This window comes from Haliaeetus leucocephalus, unplaced genomic scaffold (assembly GCF_000737465.1).
Source record: "Haliaeetus leucocephalus isolate CR32 unplaced genomic scaffold, Haliaeetus_leucocephalus-4.0 Scaffold340, whole genome shotgun sequence".
Taxonomy (NCBI): Eukaryota; Metazoa; Chordata; class Aves; order Accipitriformes; family Accipitridae; genus Haliaeetus; species Haliaeetus leucocephalus.
In genome coordinates, this window is record NW_010972776.1 from 770,630 (window position 1) to 788,442 (window position 17,813).

At 56.2% G+C, this 17,813-nt stretch overlaps 1 protein-coding gene across 3 annotated transcripts in view; it reads left to right on the plus strand.

The window, feature by feature from the left end:
- STARD8 (StAR-related lipid transfer (START) domain containing 8) overlaps nucleotides 1-17,813 on the plus strand; it is an 86,969-nt gene that overhangs the window by 7,378 nt on the left and 61,778 nt on the right. For all 3 annotated transcript variants that reach the window (XM_010572362.1, XM_010572363.1, XM_010572361.1), the window contains exon 3: nucleotides 11,172-11,205. In XM_010572362.1, the coding sequence (XP_010570664.1) occupies nucleotides 11,172-11,205 (34 nt within the window). The remainder of the gene's footprint in view (nucleotides 1-11,171; nucleotides 11,206-17,813) is intronic.

Below are 17,813 nucleotides of genomic sequence, written 5' to 3' on the forward strand. Positions count from 1 at the left end.
TCTAAATAGAGGTAAAATTGGTTAGGTATACAGGTCTCAAAGCCATTTTCCTTCTGTATCACTCAGATCTATTTGTAATTTGTGTAACTTGTCTATAGTATCTCAAAAACGTTACCATATCAGTTGTGCTCTTTTAAATGCATGTAAATAGCACGCTTCCCCCACGCTGAGCACAAGCCCGGGCACTGCCAGATCCCGAACTTAAACCAATCAGCCTCAAATACTGACAGAGCGAGGGGTGTGTGGTGAGGAATGACCTGAGCTCATGTGCCAAGCCTGTGGATTTGGAAACGATAGTGTAAAAGCTTGAGACCAAGTGTCCCCAATGGGTAGTAGCTACCGCAGGTGGATGAAGAAGGAGGAGCGGGAGGAAGGATGGAGCCAGGCGTCCAGATCCTCCACAATGCCCCGGCTCAGTGTGTTCCTGGTGGTTGTCCACCATGGCTGTAGCCCCTGGTTATTTCTGCTTCATCCGCCGGGGTCTGGGAGGTTGGTTTTCGCTGGTGGTGTTACTGCCCTCACCTGCAGCCTGGGGAGCGCAGAGGTGGGGGGTCCTGGTGAGCCCTGGGTGGTATGCGGCTGCTGGCCTCGGGGAGGGAGGGCACCCCGCTTCGGGGGAGAGCCAGGATGGTCGTTAACAAGGCTAACGTTTTTATGTTAATAGAATGTAATGGTGCAAACCACCTGTTGTTAAAGTCTTCAAGCTTTCTGGCTGACAGCTGCGGGCTTATAGATCCATAGAGGTCTCAGTGAATTGGGGCAGGAGCACACCCCAGCTTGTGCAGCAGAAATTCCACAAAAACATCATTGACTAATTTTTTCGGTGATGGCATCTCTTGTTTAGTGAAATTGGGGAGTTTTGTGAGCCTGTGAGGACTAGTCATCTGAAAAGTTTATTTGGCTTTTGTGTGTATACTAAATAAATCAGTATTTATAAATACATGCACTGGTATTTACAAACCAGACCATTCTTTGCAGTGAAATGCACAGATTCAGCCTTTGCCATGACCTTTGAGGGGACTGGGGAGGGCAGGGGGCTTCTTGCAGCCATGGATAAGGCAAGGGGCCCTTGGGTCTTCTGAGGGAGTCCAGCGCGCATCTGGGCTAAGGAAAAACGTAATTGGCTTTGCAGGGTGAAGCGTTAGCGGGATGCGAGTGCCACAGGTGCTGGCAGAGGGGGACGTCCCACTCCTCTGTCTCGGCCTTTGGGAAGGGGCTTGCCAAGGGGATGCCCGTGAGACCAGCTGGCTGCTCTATTGCTGTGGGATGGGGGATTTACGCCTTTGGCCCCAGAAGGGTTACAGGGGTGCTGCCCTGCTCACCGGAGTGTTTCCTTTTGCCGCAGGAGCTGGCACGTGGGGATTAAGTAATTGCCTAATTGTCCGTCAAGAGAGGGAGGCTTTCCCACGGTGCTGGGTCTCCCGTGCAGCCTGCGGCAGCACGTGGCATCCCGGCAGCCGAGCGACTGCCCGCATCCTCCCTTGCAGGCAGCGCCCGTCCCCGGCACCTCCTGCCCGTGCCCCTGCTTACGTCTCCCGGCAGGAGCCACGGCTGAGCACGCTGCAGCTGCCTGCTGCTGATGCTGGCTCGCTTACGAGGAGGAAAACATCCCTGAAGGCGCCGACATGGCGCGCTCGGGCAGGAGTGGGGCCAGGCATGTGTCCTGGCCAGCCGGCGAGCTGCTTGCCCTGCTCCAGCCCTCGCACAGGGCGCCTGGGGCACCGGCAGTGGCTGCAGCACCAGGAACGGGCTGGTTTGCCAGGTGAGTGGCGTGTGCCCCGCAGGCAAAGGCCGGGCATTTCCCCTTGTCCTGGTCACAGCACCAGCCCAGGTGGCATATTTGTAGCTTGTCTGTTGCTCCTCAAAGTAGAAGCAGCAACTGCCCTGCTGGAAATAACTCTCCTTTATCGTTAAATGGGCTCTTTGTTTGCATGCATGCGTGGGTCAAGGCTGATCACGTTGGATGGTGATCTTTCATAATCGAGCCTGCACTGGCCAAAACTGTTCCCTTACTGATCGCCATCCCACAGCATCCCTCCTGGTGCTGTGTGACCTCTTCCAAGGCAGTGCTCTCTGCCAAGCGGGACTCACCTGCTCCCTGGGGCGGATGAGCTGGGGCCACCGCCAGTGGGATGTTTGGCAATGTCTGGTTGAACAGCAAAGGCCAGGAGCCCCCTTATGAGTGACAGAATTAGGTACCTGGTCCAAGAGACAACATGACTTCTTTTTGAATGGCTTCTTTTCAGAATGAAAACCAGAGTTTAGACTCTCATCTGTTAAAAAAAATTCAGATCTTAACAGTTTTCTCATGTTCCTGAATGCACTATCAGAGGCTGGAACATGCGTGTTGGCATTATTTTTAATGAGGAACTTTTTAAGGGAAAGGCAGTGGTGGCAGGCGGGCAGGGAGCTCGCCACCTCACCCAGCGGTACAGGGTGGCCGTGGGACAGCAGGAAGCTGGGGAATGCCTTCTGCTGCTTTCCAATGCTCATGTATCTCAGCAGGCTTCTTGTGGTCCAGCTGTTGCGGTGCCCGGTGCCTCTTCAATAGCAGGGCACCAAGCCCAGCAGAGACCGTTGGCCTCTCGGCTGGAGCCCAGTGCTGAGGTTGGCATCGCAGCCCGAGCCCCAGCCGTGGGGTGCCGTGTGCTGGCATGGGGCAGCTGGTCCAGCGCAGGAGGGGTTCAGCCCTGTCCTTGGAAAGGCAAGGTCTCTGCAGCCTCCCTGGTGACGCTTCCCGTGGGCAGCAGGTTTCACATCTTCTCCACCCCTTCTTCTCGCCACCGGCGCAGTGTCGGTGTCGCAGCCCCTGCCCGGCGCTGCCAGCCCTGCCCCGTCAGCACCCGCCCAGCAATTCAGCGTTATTAAAAGAAAAGGGTTACTGTTCCCGCTATGCTAATAGGGCAAACTGCAGTAGCTGCTCCCTTCCTGACCTCGGGAAAATGCCTGCACACAGCAGCAAGTGGAAAATCACTGCATGCTGATGGCTCGCTGGGGCTGCTCGCTGGCCAGGCGCAGCTTGCCCCCTGCTCACATCTCTTCAGACGCCCCATGTTTTCCAGCAAAAGTGGGCCAGCCTTCAGGAGCGGTACCGGCAGCGATGGTGGCTTCTCTTGCCAGCAAGGACATTGCCTGGCAGGCTGCCAGCCTTTAGCTGTTATTAATACTGTGCCTGGGTGCTGCTGAGCAACAGCCGTGACAGCAATAGCTCATCAATGGGACAGGAATAGCTCCTGGCCTCAGGCCTGTTTGGAGGCGACATGGGATCCTCTGGGTGGTGATCTGTTGTGAGAAGAGGCTGTACCTGTCCTCCAAAATACCGGCCCTGTCCTACGACTTACGGAGAAAGCAAGATGTTTGTCACCGTGCTGGGTCTGATTAGTGAGTGAGCCATCCCGGTGTCTGTCCCAGCTCTGGGCAGCGTGGGCATCTGCTGGGTGGGAAACTCTTAGCAAGCCCGTACAGTGTGGAGTTTTCCTTAGAATTAGCCTTTTAAAATTAACTCGAGTTTAAAATGGGCTTTCACATAAGTCTGAAGGTCATAGTGATACATCTATATATAGAGAGAGAGAATTAATACAAATTGCTTTTGTTTTTCCTGTAGAAGTCTGTGGAGCAGGTACATTAGAAATGTTGGGAAGAGACAAATGCAGCAGTGGAGCCCGAGCCCTGGCGTCACTTGGCAGAAACACCTGCTTTGGTGTGTACAGGCTTCAGCCACTTCACAGGGGATCCAGTCCCCAAGACCTATTCTTACTGAGGATGGTATCCTGGTACGCTGAACAAGGATTCTAGATTTAAAATTACTTGAATGCTTTTGGGATGACTGGATAGGAAGTAAGAAGCTACACAAGTATGCAGAAGCCTCTGTGGTTTGTCTCTCAGGCCCTGGGAAGGAGATAGCTTTCTTCTATTTGCACTAACTTGGTTTTTTTTTTTTTTTTGCTTTTGGAGGAAATGGGAGAAGGACTTAACGCCGCCAGAGCAAGCAGTGAAGCGAGGTGCTTGTGGGGTTGTTTCTCTGGCAGAGCCTTTCTGGTGGGCTGGTATAGTTAGGGTTAAAGCTGCAGGGCTGCGCCTGTTTCCACAAGGACTTTCCTGGTTTTGGCAGGACAGAGCCATCTCCATCGGTCTGTCATGATTACCTTGCAGATGTCTGTTTGCCGCCCGATGTGCCGCCTGTGCTAGCTGGAGCAGGCAGTCGCCTATCCTCCCCCCGAAGCAGAGTGGACAGGCAAGCCCCTGGTGGGATGAGGAGCCGGCCAATGCCGCCGGCCCTGCAGGGATGGTCCCTCCTGTGAGAGCTGCCTTCAGCCCCAGCCCGAGCTGCCCGGAGTGATGATGGCCAGGAAGGCCTTCTGCAAGATCTCATGGTGGCCATGCTGTTCAGCAGCTCTGCCATGGTGGTGGGTCCCCTGGCAGCTTCCACGCTATGGCAGCGGTACCCAGTGAGCAGGATGGGGATGTCTGGAAATGGGTGCTTGTCCCAGCTGCCTTCGTCCATTGCAGGGAATTATTTGTAAGTCCTCAGAATAAAAACTATGGCCCTTGAGGCAGCGGCGAGCGAGTAATGGAGGGTGGCTGACTCTCGGGTAGCAGCCTCTGGCTTTAACTCCTACGTGCCCCCTCGTATGGGTAAAACGTTTGCTAGGAAAGGTAACCCTGGGCAAGTGTCCCATAGAGGTGAGACTGTCTTCCCAGCCCCAGGCATTTAAAGGAGGAGAAACAGGCCACCACACAAAGCTTATGCTGTGCCTCAGTGCCCCCAGCCCTGCTGCGCTGGCCCAGTAATGCAGGGGACACGGCAGAGGAACTGTGGCTGGTGCCAAGCCTGGGAGTGATGCCAAAATGCCACTGAGGAATGAGCAAGGAGGAGATGGAAGGAGGCAGCTGGAGCCGGCGCCGGTGCTGACGCCGCTCGTGTGCTGCCGCCAGGGCCATGCCGGTGCCGCCGGAGCAGTTCAGTGGATCTGGGGGGGTAGCCTGGGTGTGGATCAGGTCTGTGGGATGCTATGGGTGCCCGATGCCATCTTTGCCAGGCAGGTGCAGCTTCTCCAGCTCTGCTGCGTCTTCTGTGCTCCTGTCCTTGTCTTATCCCCCCACTCCTGCTTCCCAGGAGCTGTGACCGCCGTCTCTGCTTCACCGCAGAAAGTACCAGCAAGGCTGGCACCAATCCCGCTGTAACGGAGATTTGGGATCTGAGCAGGCCCCTTTGGCTCAGCGGTGGTGGTGGCTGCAACCGGGAGGAGCTGCCACCTACCATGGGATGTCCTGTGTTTGCAGTGCCACCGAGCCGGCTCCTGCCAGCCATGGCTTGCTCGCACTTTGCTTGCTCCTCTGTTCCTCTCCCTGACGGTCTTCCCCTCCGCCAGTGTCTTGAGGCTGTTTCTGTGCCCCCCGCATGCACGAAGCCAGGCACTCTGAAGGGCACTGGTGACAGGCCGGGAAAAGCAGTGAAGGTGGTCCCAGGACAGGCAGGAGTGGTCTGCTGAGGCACTGGCCCTGCTTCAGGGGGGCCCAGCACCGCGTCCTCATCCGCCTTCACTGACATTTGGCAGCGGGCTCAGCTGCCGCACGCACCAACTGCTGGGCTATCGCGCTACAAATGGCCTCTTGTCCTGGGGCAGAGCCACCGCGCTCCTGCACGCCAGGATGTGCTACCCACGAGCGTGCATGGGCCCCGGGCTGTGCGTGGGCAGGATCGTCCCCTGGGGTGGGCGGTGGGCAGGAGCAGTGCCACTGGCTTGCTGGGCATCCACCAGGTGTCCTGCGGGAGTGTGGCTCGGCCCGGGTGTCACTGCTGATCAGCTTGCTGTTGCTTATTCTGATATAATCTCGTAAATCACCAGCTGGTGAGGTTTGCTTATGTGCCTGCAAGAAGCTTTCTTGCCTGGGGGCCCGTGCACTGGATGGCTTGCACAAAAGTTTGTGGTGTTGCCTTTTATTATGGTCCTTCTTGTGAACAAATGCTAAGCTTGCACAAATGTTAGCAGAAGGAAGGTAAGGAGCTGTGAATAGACTTGGAGTGAATGGCCAGGCCACGTCTGATGACTGGGGGGGTGTTTTTCCCCCCGATGTTTTTCTCCCTGCTGGGGTCAGACCTGTGGGTTTGTCACGCGGTGCCTGCTGCCCTTGGAGGGGACAGCATCGGGAGCCCTCTGGAGCGCATCTGTGGCTGCTGGTGGTGAGCTGGAGCAGGGGCTGGAGTGAAAACCTAAACCGTCTGGGGTTTGGGTTTCCAACGTCCTACATGTGCCTTTGACAGCGAAACTCCCATTTCTTCTCCTCTGGGGGTGTTTCTTTTCCTTCGCTCCTTCCCGCTGCCTGGGAACTGGCGCTGCTGAGTGCATTCGAGGCAGGAAGGAAAGCCTGGAGCTGTTTAAAACTCTCAGTCTTCAGGGAATTTCAATCGTCGTCCAAGCCTGTTCGCAACCAACTGAATAACGGTGCAGGGTTTGAATCGCTGGCCCGCCTCCGCAGGCAGCGCTGCCTCCTCCCTCCCTGCCTGCGCCGAGCTCCTGCCTGCACTGGGGCTCTGCCCAGCTCTGCGTGCCGCAGGCAGCAGCCATGGGGGTGCCGTGGTGGGCTCCCCCCGCGGCCGGGGGCAGCGCCGTGGTCTAGGGGGGCTCAGCACCGGCCCCCCTACCCGGCCCATCATGCCATTGCTGGATTTTTTCTGGGCTTGCTTCAAAAAAGCCAAGGTAAGGAACGGTCTATTTAAATGGTGTCCGTCTTTCGACACCCTCCTAATTTTGGGAGAAGCTGCCGGAAGGGACGGTGGGGGAGGTGTCTCTAGCGGGGCTGGGGTTTGCGCACAGAGCCTGATGCCTGCTCTGGAGGGATGTCGTGCCTGCACCCCACATGCGCGTGAAAGGTTAATTTTGGATGGGCCGCATGCGGATGCGTTGGTCAGTGTGCCCTGTTGTTGCCTGCTACGCCTCAGCGATGGTACCCACGTCCCGGAGCCGGCAGGCAGGGTGCTGTGCCCAGCCGAACGCGGGCAGCACGCGTGTACGGACGCAGCACCGGAGGATATAATGCGGTCGTCGGTGGGCTTCTGTGTGTGTGCATGCACCCTACCAGCCCCCAGACATGGTCTGCAGACGCCAAGCCGGGTCCTGCCACACATGGCTCGGCTGGTGCAGCTGGGCTGGGGGCACCCCTGCAAACTGGGGCTCGCCTGGAGGCTCGGGTCGCTCCCGGTGCGGCAGCGGGACCGCGTCTGGCTTTGCCAACCTGGAGGGACGGGGTGGCTGTGAGCAGGATGACAAAGGAACAGCGAGACTGGAGGCCCCGAGTTTTTAATTTCCTGCAGCAGTGGTTCTCATGGCATCTGGTATTTTTCGTTTGGGTTTAATTCCTCATCTGTCGCCTTAATAATGTGCAACTCTGTCTCCCTCTCTGACTGCCCGTTTGTTGTGTTGGATTTATTGTATCACAGCCTGTGCAGTGCGGTGATAGGTGTGCTGGGTAGGTTTTGGAGTTATTGTTAGTATGGATTTCAGGAGCTTCAGATTGGAAAAAGCAGTAAAATCTCTCTCCAACCAGTGCTGTACACCGGGCTGTGTCAAGCGAGTGGATCTGCCGTGGTAAAATGGATGTGGAATGCACGCTGTTCCCCTGGGGTTTCAATGCAAAGCTTAAAATAGTTGAGTCTAAAAATGACATTTGTGAAATTCATTAATAATATTAGTAGCTGTCTTGTCCCTGCTGTCTCCAGAGAGCTTAGCAAGTCCTTGTTAACCTTTCTCATCCCTGTGAGCTGTGTGTTGTCATTGCCATCGTGCTCATGGCGACAGGGACGCAGGGACCGGGTCCTGCATCCCCCCTTGCAGAGCTATAGCTCCCAAAGGGCTCCAGCCTGGCCCGCACTGGGTTCCCTGGTGCCCGTGGACCTGAGCAAAGTTGAAAGCAACCGGCAGACTGCTGATAACCTCGAGCCTGACGAAGGGTCTGGTGGCCCCACTGGTGTGCGTGGTGGGGAGGAGGTGGTGAGATGCTGGGAGCTGTGGGCTGGCTCCTGCCTTCGCTCTCCCCGGGCCCCCCCGGCTGCAGCTGCTCCTCTGGCAGCACGGGGTGCTTCTCCCCACCCCGACACATTCCCAGCCCCCCTCCCTGTCTGAAGATACTTCCCCACCTGAACCCTCTGGTTTTACAAATTAACCTGATATTTTTATCTCCTTCTTGCTTAGAAAATGCTTTTGCAGGATGGCTGGAGCTGCGTGGGGACTGAGCGTGGGCTAAAGTCATTCACGGGTCTGGGAGTAAATTTGTCCTTTGGTTCTGGGGCTCTTCCCCCCCACTGTCACCCCTGGACACTGAGGTGTCGTGGCCAGGGGCCTGCAATAAGGGAAACTCCGGGCAATTGGAGGCTCCAGAAGATATTTGACTATTTGCCGTGAGATAGGTGTCCTTTACACTCAGAAGGGATAGGCTCGAGGAGAGCAAGGGTGAGAGTCCCTTGGCTCACCACCTCCAGCTATCTGCCGCAGGGAAAAAGAAAATCTGTTTCAGTAGGTGTAAGCAAAGAGGTGCTTCTCTTGGAGCAGGGACCCAGCAGTGAGGGATGGGGGACTCTGCCTGGATGGGAGCTTCCCTGATGCTCAGAGGCTAGGGCCAAAATGATATTTCTGTATTTTGCACTTCCTCATTAGCTCAGCCCATGAGACTCTTGTTGAATTTGGCATCACCAAACCCCAGAACGGTGATAAGGGTCTCCCTGGTAGATGTTAGAGCTGCCTTCTTCCCAAGTTCAGGAGTGGCTGTGCTCTTTGCATGGTTTCCTTTGCTGGTTTTAAGTTTCCCATTGCTCTGCTTGCAGCAACACAATGTATTCTGGTGGACGCTTAATTTCTCTCTCCTTCTTCTGTCAGCAGACTGCCATTCCCATATTTCTACTTCAATTCCACAGCAGCCACCCCCCACCAGCAAATGAGACCTGGCTGATTCCCACCTGTGTCCCACAGGTGCTGGACAAGTCCCCGTGGAGCGCGAGGCTTTGGGAGAGGGGCAGCTGGGGAGCAGCTCTGCCCAGCCGGAGCCAAGAGCAGCTCCCAGGGCCAAGCGGCTGGGTGGGCTTTGGGGGAAGCTGAAGGGACGGAGGACACCACCCTCCTGATTTCCCTCGGTGAGCGCCAATGGCCTCGTGTGGGGCTGCGGCTTCTGCTTCAGCCTGGTTTCGCATTTTCCTACCCAGGCTGGTGTTGCTCAGCTACTTGACATGAACAGGGGAGGAATTTCTTGAAGGGGAAGAAATGTGCAGGGCTCTGTCTGTGGGATTAAAGCTTTCGAGGTTAAACGAGGTGGAGCTGCAGCTGGTGGGAGATTTCATGGGAAAAAGAAGGTGTTAGGGCCAAGACATGATGGCAGGGGAGAGGAGGCTCCCCAAAGCTGCCTGAGGACAAGGACCGGCTTTCCCTGCCCATGCTATGGAGAACAGCCCTACCTCATCACCCACCAGACCTTGCCCCACGCTGTGGGCATCTACCGCATGCGTCGGCTGCAGGGCTGGTGGTTGCAGAGCCTGTGATAACAGACATGACAGGGGTCGCAGTGATCATCTCTCTGTCCAAATATTTTCGGCTCTGATGCTCTCCAGTTGCCCACACACTGACAGATCGGGGCTCAGGCTTCTGTACAGGCTCTCCCTGAGGAGGACAGAGCCAAGTACACAGCAGGAGCAGCGGCTCCCTGCACTTCCCTCCAGTGGGAACCGATTCAGCAACGCCAAATGAGCTGGAGGAGCCGGGTGACCCCCCCACTGCAAACACAGGCACGCTGTGGGGTTGCAGCAATAACCCCGGCCCCACTGATGGGCACCTCTCGGGCAGGCGCTGCCATGAGAAGCCCGGCAGCGGGGAGATAGTTAAGCCCATCTCCCCCTGGGTCATCCCCAGCCCCGCTGCCCCAGCAGGAAGAGGGGTCCCGGGTGGCCCGTGGGAAAGGCCGGCTCAGCAGCGCGCTGCATTCCTGCAGTGATCCCCGCTGCCCTGCCGGCACCTCTGGCCCCGCTTGGCACGGCTGCGGCTGCACTGGAGGGGGCTCGCCTGCGCCTGGAGAGGGGCCTGGGGAGGGCCCTGGGCTCTGCGCTTGCCTCGGGACCTGAGCAGCGCCGGCACCCTCCTGCTCCTCCACCTCCGTGCAAATTGACGTTGTCTCCTGTGCGCTGGCAAGGCTCTGCCATCTGTAAATCCCATTTCCCTTGGCTTTGTCCCCCACAGGAGTGCAGCCCCTGTGCATGGTGTTGGTGGCCACTTCCCCAGCCCGGGTGCTGCACCCATGAAGAGCCTTGGGGAGTGAGAGCCCAGCCTGCTTTCCGCTTTGCTTTTTTTTTTCCCCTTTCTTTATTGTTGGCTTTCCGTGCCTGCAGACATCATTGTACTCTCTGCTCCCAGACCTGCTAATGGGATTAAAATGTGGACATCTCCACTGCCATCTGTGCAGCTGCACAGGTACCAAGGGACGTGTTCGGAGGGACCCCAGACCTGGGCTTCCTCTGCTGGAGCGAGGGTCTGCCCCACCAAGGCTTCCCCAGTGCCGTTCAGAGCCAGACCCAGCTCCAGCACGGGAGCGGACCTGGGTGTGATGCACAGTGCGTGGTGTGCGGGTGGCTCACGGGTGTCACCTGCGGTGCAGAGCAGAGCACTGTGGCCTGCACACTCAGAGGAAGAGACTGCATCCTCCTAAGCTCTGTTTTGATCCCTTGCTGTGGATCTGACAGCCCTTGCCTGCCTGCCTGTTCCTTCTCTGGCAATTTTGCAGCGTCCTTTTCAAGCTGCCGGACAGAAAGGTCTGTCTCTCCAGCCCTCCCTCTCTCCCCAGCTCCTTGCCCACCCCAGGGATGCAGAGCCCCTGGTCAAGGCTGCTGCTCCTCCTCCTCCTCCTCCTCCAATGGGTTCCAGCAGGCAGGGAGCCACGGTAGTGGGTGTGCTGCATTTACCTAGTGCTCTGGGCCATGTTTGGCACTGATGTTTTGAAGCCAGTGGGACAAGCCTTTGCTAGAGCTCTGCTAGCCCTCAGAGCTGGAGCAGGTACTGCTGGTCCCAGTGCCTCTCCTGGCAGAGAGGAGGCTTGAGTGGGGACTGAGCCCAAATGCGAGTGGTAGGAGTCATGAATGTGAAAATCAAAAAGATAACAAAATGATTTCTGTTCTTTTTTCTTTCTTTTCACAGTGTTTCACATTGCTGGAAGATAAAAAAGATGCAGGTAAGCTGTGACAATGTTTTTCAGGGCAAGAATGCCCTCGCCGCGGGGCGGGCAGGGGTTACGAGGAGGACTGTCCCCTTGCTGGGCTTCTGGTTTCTTCTGCCAGCAGTATGATTTTCCCTCCAAACTGTTATTTTTCAAAGGGGCAGCGAAGGCAACCGGCATGTGGCAGTGCCAGCCAGGGCACCCGCTGAGCCCCAGCAGTGCAGGAAGGATGCCCCCAAGACGTGCCCAGCCTCTCCTTTGCCCCATCCTTTCCCGTACATTGCAGGAATTACCAGTTAGCGGTGTGAAATCCCAGCCACTGTGTGCGTGCAGCAGTCCTGCAGAGAGGCGCAAGCCCCCTCGCCGGCGTGCGTGCGCTGCCGTAGCTGTGCCGACGTGGTCAGCCATTCGCCTGGCCCAGCAGCGGCTCTGCTCCTTTCTGTTTCCTCTTCAGTTCCTCTTTTCTTTGTGGTGAACCTCTTCATGCTCTGCAGATAAGCTTGTTAGGAACTCCAGAGCCTTGGAACTGCCGTGCCGTAAGAAGGAGGGTCTCCCCTGGCTTGGAGTCCCGTCAGGTTTGCATGATTGAGATGTCACCAGCGACAGCTGGGCAGGAGAGAATTGCGGTGCAGCTCCGGGCTGATCTGTGTTATCGTGTGCGTGTCCGTGGGCTGCTTCTACCCCAACCGTCCCTCTGCAAAGGTGGGGGGAGAGGCTGGGGGTCGGGGCCACCCTGCTGCAGGGGGCTCATGGGTGCTGAGGAGGCTGGAGGCTGGCGGTGGTCTGCGGGAGGAGGAGGTGTGCACCAGCGGGACTGAGGACCAGGGATGCGGACGGGGTTTGTGGGCTCTCGGACGGGGCGCAGCTAGCGGCTCGTTTTAAGAACGCTGCAGGGCCCTACAGCCAAACTTGTCTGAAAGAGCGTTGCTGGTCCTGGCTGCTGCTTTGTGGGCTGTGAAAAAATGCTCTGGATCTTGCTTTGTCCTCGTGTTCCACCCCGGAGAAACAGTCCCACTGCCAAGCATGGCCCAGCTCGTGGGCAAGAGGGTTGGAGATCCTGCATTTTATAATTTCACTGGTTGGTGTAATGGAGGCTCTTTGTTCAGCAACACCTCCAGAAGTAAACCAGGCCCAGTCCTACGGTCAGCTTGCGGTCACTAGCCCTCAGCAGCTCTGGAAGCGGAGGGACCCTGGAGCGCTCTTCTGCCCTGTGTCGGCACCTCTGCTTTCGGCACAGAACTCAAAACAGGTCCCACAGATGATGGCTCTTGGCAGCGAAGGCAGGGAGGAGCGGTGCTGCCCACGCTGCTGGCTGGAGCCTCCAGTGCTGTGAAACGGGAAATGCCGCCTTGCAGGGAGCCTACGGGATGTGCCTGGGGATCTCCGAGCAGTTCCCCTAACTTGAGGGCAATGACCCGGCCTCTCGTTTTTCATCCATGTAAGGGTTAGGGCAGCTCTGAGCCTGGCCAGGAGCACAGGAAAGCTCTGGGCAACAAAAGGTGCTTTGTGAATGGAGCTCCAGAGGTAATCCTGGGTGGTCTCTCTTGCCTTTTCATGGGAGAGATTAACAACGAGAATATCAAGAGCTTGTTGAAAAGGGTTAAAGAGCCCTGTGCAAGGGATGGGGCAGGGAAGACTTACAGATCGCATCTGTGGTGGGATTTTTTGTGGAAGTATTTTTATAGGTTTTTTCCCCTTGGTTAGAACCGCCTGTAAAATCCAAGTCTCTTGGTAAAGGCTCAGCTACATTCACAACAATCCCAGCCAACACCATCCTGGCCGCATGTCTACCTCCCAGCCTGACGAGCTCCGTGCTGCTGGAGGGATGCTTGGCCACCATGGCATCATGCCTGCGTAGGGGTCTGAGGGCAGGAGGAGCCGGAGCCCTCACGTACGTGAGCAGCTGCGCAGTTTTACACCAAAGAATTTGTCACCTGTGATTTGATGCATCAACTGGAGCCATGGCAGGCTACTCAGTGTCCCTGCAATCTGCAGCGGCATGGTGCCCCACAACATGAAACCCAGTGGAGCACAGTTGAAGCTCTCCCTTTCATGTGAATTATGCTGGACTTGGAGCAAGCCTGCCATCAGTTTGTACGCTTCACTGAGGTTTTTAAAGCTCTGAGAAGAGACCGATGCAGTCATGTGCTGTCCTCTTAGCTAACCATCCCCAGAAGGTGCTCTGACAAATGGGGTTCACTTAAGGAAACATTCAGACAGTGCTCCCGGGAGACACCATTCCTTCCCCTGATGATTTTTTAATGTCTTTGGAGTGGGTGCTAAGAGGACCTCAGCTCTTGAGACAAAGGCATGAGGCAGGGTTGAGTTGGTTCTGCGTTTATCTGGGTAACTGTTGGGAACGTGCCTCTCCTGGCTCTTCTGTTGCTTCCTGGAGCCTGCCCCTGATACCCGCCACAGCAGTGCCGCTCTCCCACCACACCGGGCAAACTCCCTGAGCCGCTTCCCGAGGCGCAGCCGGACCCCTTCCCAGCTCCCAGACCCCATTCCTGCGTGTGAGCAGCCGGGAGCTGGGGCTGTGCTGCCACGGCCCCTTCCCTGAACGTCAGCTGTATGAAGTTGCTGCTGCTTCATGCTGTCGTTAAAATAGCTGGGTATGCCCTGCTCAGCTCCCTCAGCAGTAACGGTGGAAAACAACTTGGATTTCATCTGCTTGCTTGGAGGTAATGTTTCAGCAGGAGCAGGGGCACTCGGTCTCCTGGCAGCAGCTGCCAGCCCAGTGGGGCGTCCCCCATGCCTGTGCCGGTGAACTGTCATCGCTGGTAACCCACCTCCACAGGCAGGGTCACAGCCTGTCTCTCAGACAATTTAACTGAAGAAAAAAAGCCCCAGAACTTTGATTTTTGAGACAAAACAGGCCAAACTGTGCAGTGTGCTACCTGGAGGGGAGTGCCTGCTGTTCCACCACCCTGCAGGTAGCCCTGTGTCCCTGCCGTCCCACTGCCCTGCCCAGCGGCAGGACCCCCCCTTGCATTGCCCTGCGGTCCCCTCCTGTGGGCAGCCCCAGGCTGTGTGGGACACAGCGCCCGCTGCGCAGCCCTGAGCCGTCCTGCTGGAGCAGTCCCAGCCAGGGCCAGGTTTCCATGGATTTCCTAACCTTCCACTTCCTCTCTGACATTGGCTTCCCATGTATTGTTCTGGACAAAGCAGAAAGGAAAGGCTCGCACACCAGCCGTGCACGCGAAAACTGCATCCTCCGAATAAATTCCTGCTGATAGCAGCATCAGGCCTCGCCAAAAGTAGGATGCTCTGCAAATGTCATTAAGCAGTGGCCTCCTCTAACTGCCGAGGGACGGGGACTGAGCTCATGGCTTCTTTCAGTGCAGCCAGGCAGTGACAATATTACAGTATTTCAAAAGTGGCCTTCTGCGGCTAGACATGGTGAAATAATAGAGAAAAGAAGCACGAGGGACTCTGCTGAACTTTTGCCCCTGCATGAAATAATAAGGTTGTATTTACCCAGCATCTGGATCTCTGAAAATAACCCGCTAAATTTAGCTCTTGTTGATATGTTGTCACAGCTGAGTTATTCTTCTTCTCTCTTTACATGAAAATCTCTTGCGCTGGTTCTGTTGGTTTGTAGCCTGAGCATGAGCCCTTCATTCCCCGCCTGGTATGTGCCCGTGCATTCGATGCCCTGTTTTTTGGTGGAGAAGACTGGGATTGGGATCTGTTTTTCTGTCATTGCCTGAGCGGGTGGAAAGGGAGAGAGACTCGGGGAGGCTGCAGGGTGGCCACCACGAGGGTGCGTGGCCGTGCCAGGAGTGGTGGGCGCACGGGGACTGGCACCGCTGCCCTCAGCACCGGGGCCGTGCTCTGGCTGCACCGTCTATGCAAGGGAGGGGACCCGTGGCCTGAAAGCATGGGATGTGGTGGGATGCCACCCATGGCTGCAGGGACCTGTTTCTGGGGACTTCTGAAACCCCCTGAGAAATCGCTGCCTGTTACGTGGTGGAAAATGTGGTCAGGGGTCTGGATCCCGTTCGAAGAGGTAGGAAGTAGAAAAGCCGAACTGAATGTGATTATTAGTGTTTTCGATGTGACATGTGATGAAAAGGATTCTGCATTGCTCCTTCCTCTTCCCTGCCCACCCGTGGGGTCAGTCTCAGGCTCAGCTGCTGAGTCACGCTGAAGTGCTGACCTCGGTCCCAAAGTAACTTCAGGTCCCTCCCTGGGAGCCCAGGCGGGCGGCAGCCCTGACCCAGAGCTCCGCTGGTGCTGGCCTGAGAGCAGCGGCACCCGACCCACGCTCAGACGGGCTCTGCCACTCGTTTGGTTATTTTTCATGAAGGAAGAGGGTTGTTTCTGAAATATTCTCATTTTCCTTCTGTTACAGCCTCTGTGGCCTCGCTCCTGGGCGCTTGCCTATCACTGGGAATCGATCCCCTGCCTGGCTAGCATAAAATGCTCTGTGATTAGCTCCAACTAGTAAAAAAGTTTAAACAAAGTAAAAAGATAATTCCTAAACAAGAACTTACACACTAAAAATCACCCTGCTAGGGCAGCTTCAGAGCAAACAAACAGTTTATGCTTCTTTCCATCAGATGTTTTCTCGGGAGCTGGGGACAGCATCTCCTGAGACTTGAGACACAATCCCCAGCGTTTCCTTTTCAGCCTTCTCAGTGAACCCTCGAGGTTATTTTTGAACCGCTGAGCTCTTTGATACGTATTTATCCATATTGGTTTAATTTCCCTTAGAAGGTAGGCTGGTGCTAAAGCCTCTGGGCAGAGCCAAGGTTGCAAGCTCTGACATTCCCTGCCTGTCCCCCGTGGGTCACTGTCTGGGGGTATTTATGGGTAGATGCCTTCTGCTCTCTTTCAATAAAACACGTCTCAGCGCTGTGCTAGGCACTGCCCAGCCCCGTTGGTGCCTCCGTGACTCCCAGATGCTTTCTGGGAGCTGCTGTCTTCGTGCTGCTGCTTCTCTGTGGCCCCGCAGAGACCTGCTTGCAGGGAAGGCGGCTCCCGTATAAATCCATGGAGCCATGCATGTAATTACATCCTTGGTTAATTAACAGGAACCACCGTGGCAGCGATACGGGTGTGCAAAGGACTCCTGTTAATATCTTGGCCTACAGCAATTTGAAACACTTTGTTTGCTCTCATGTCACCTTTTTGCTCTTTAGGCAAAAATGCAGACTGCTGGATCAGCCCCCACCCCCTCTCCCCCCAAAGGGCCAGGCAGGCTCGTGCCGCCGTGGCTGGCTCCTGAGAAACAAGCCGAAAGCGTGAAATGAGAAAAAATACTTTAAAAGAATATCAAAACCAACTTGGCCGCACTGCGGTTTTTCCAACAAATGATCGCGGGGAAGCTGTCGGAGGCAAGAGGCTCCTCCAGCCCACGAATGGAGGCCATTTCTTGTCCTTGTTCCCCTTCTGCCTATAAAAATTTCTGTAACTCTGAAATCCAGTGACTGCTGCAGTAACTGATCCCCATCCCCCAGCTCATCTCCTCTGTCCTTCTGGGGCTTTAATTTCAGGGTCTGGAAGTTTTTCTGTTTCCTGTAGCTAACAAAACACAGATTCCGCCCTCTGAACAGCAGGTTCCTATCACGAATTGGGTGATTTTCTTTGAAGGCCAGAAAGGAAGAGCCTGGGTTAGAGTGAGGGTTTTTCCTTGTGTCAGCTTGGGAAGTGCAGAGAAGGAGCTGGGAAAAGGCCCCTTGGGCCGCCTTGTGCCCGGTATGTCACCACGTTTTTCCCATGGCAGCAAGGAGCGATTGAGACAGACTGGAAAGAAATTGCAGGCAAGAAAGTACATTTATATCTGGATCCTCTGGGTAGTTTGCATGAGACCAAAAGGATCAAGAGGGAAGTTTTGAGTGTGGTTAACTTCCCTGAAATTATAATGAGAAAATACATCAAAAACTGACCGGAAGGTTTGGCTGTATGATGCTTTTCTTTGGTAAGAGCTTTGACATGTAAGCTGTATTAAAAATGCAGAGAAAGGTGACGTTTCCTGTCTGAAATAACCCGCCTCTACTTCTGCTGTAAATGGAGGAGGCACCGGGCTGTGCAAGCAAACACGGCCTTTGTGGGTGCTTTGTAATACTCGCGTGGTTTTCTTTTCAAAGCCTGAGAGGTCAGATGGGAAGACAAAAAAAAAAAAAAGGTGTGAGGTGTTCGCAGGCCAGTCTGATCACGCTAATTCCTTCTCTTCTTAATGAAGAGGCTCCGAATCCTGCCCAAACCGTCCGCAGCGCTTTGAATACCAACGCACCCTCAGGAGCGGAGGCAGGGCGAGCGCTCCAGGTGCGCTGATGCCGTGTTGATGACTCGGGTTTAGGTGGCTGCAGGTGGAATGGGGAACACCTGAGTCATCCCCCCCCTGACCCTGACCGGCACCTGGCCCTGCTGCCTTTGGAGCCCGACGCCGGGTCGCTCAGCGGCGCGTTCCGCAGATGCGGCTCCGGGGATGGAGAGGGGCCGCCGGGCGGGAGCGGGAGCCTTTCCCCCGGGGCGGGCGGCTTCCTCCGCCGGAGGAACGGCTTGCGAGTCTCCGGCGGGGCGGGGATGCGGTGGGAGGAAATAAGCGGAAAGGGAGCGAGCGGGCCTTCCCTCTGCCCGCCGGGCCGGCGGCGGTGTGCGGACCCGGCCCGGCCCGG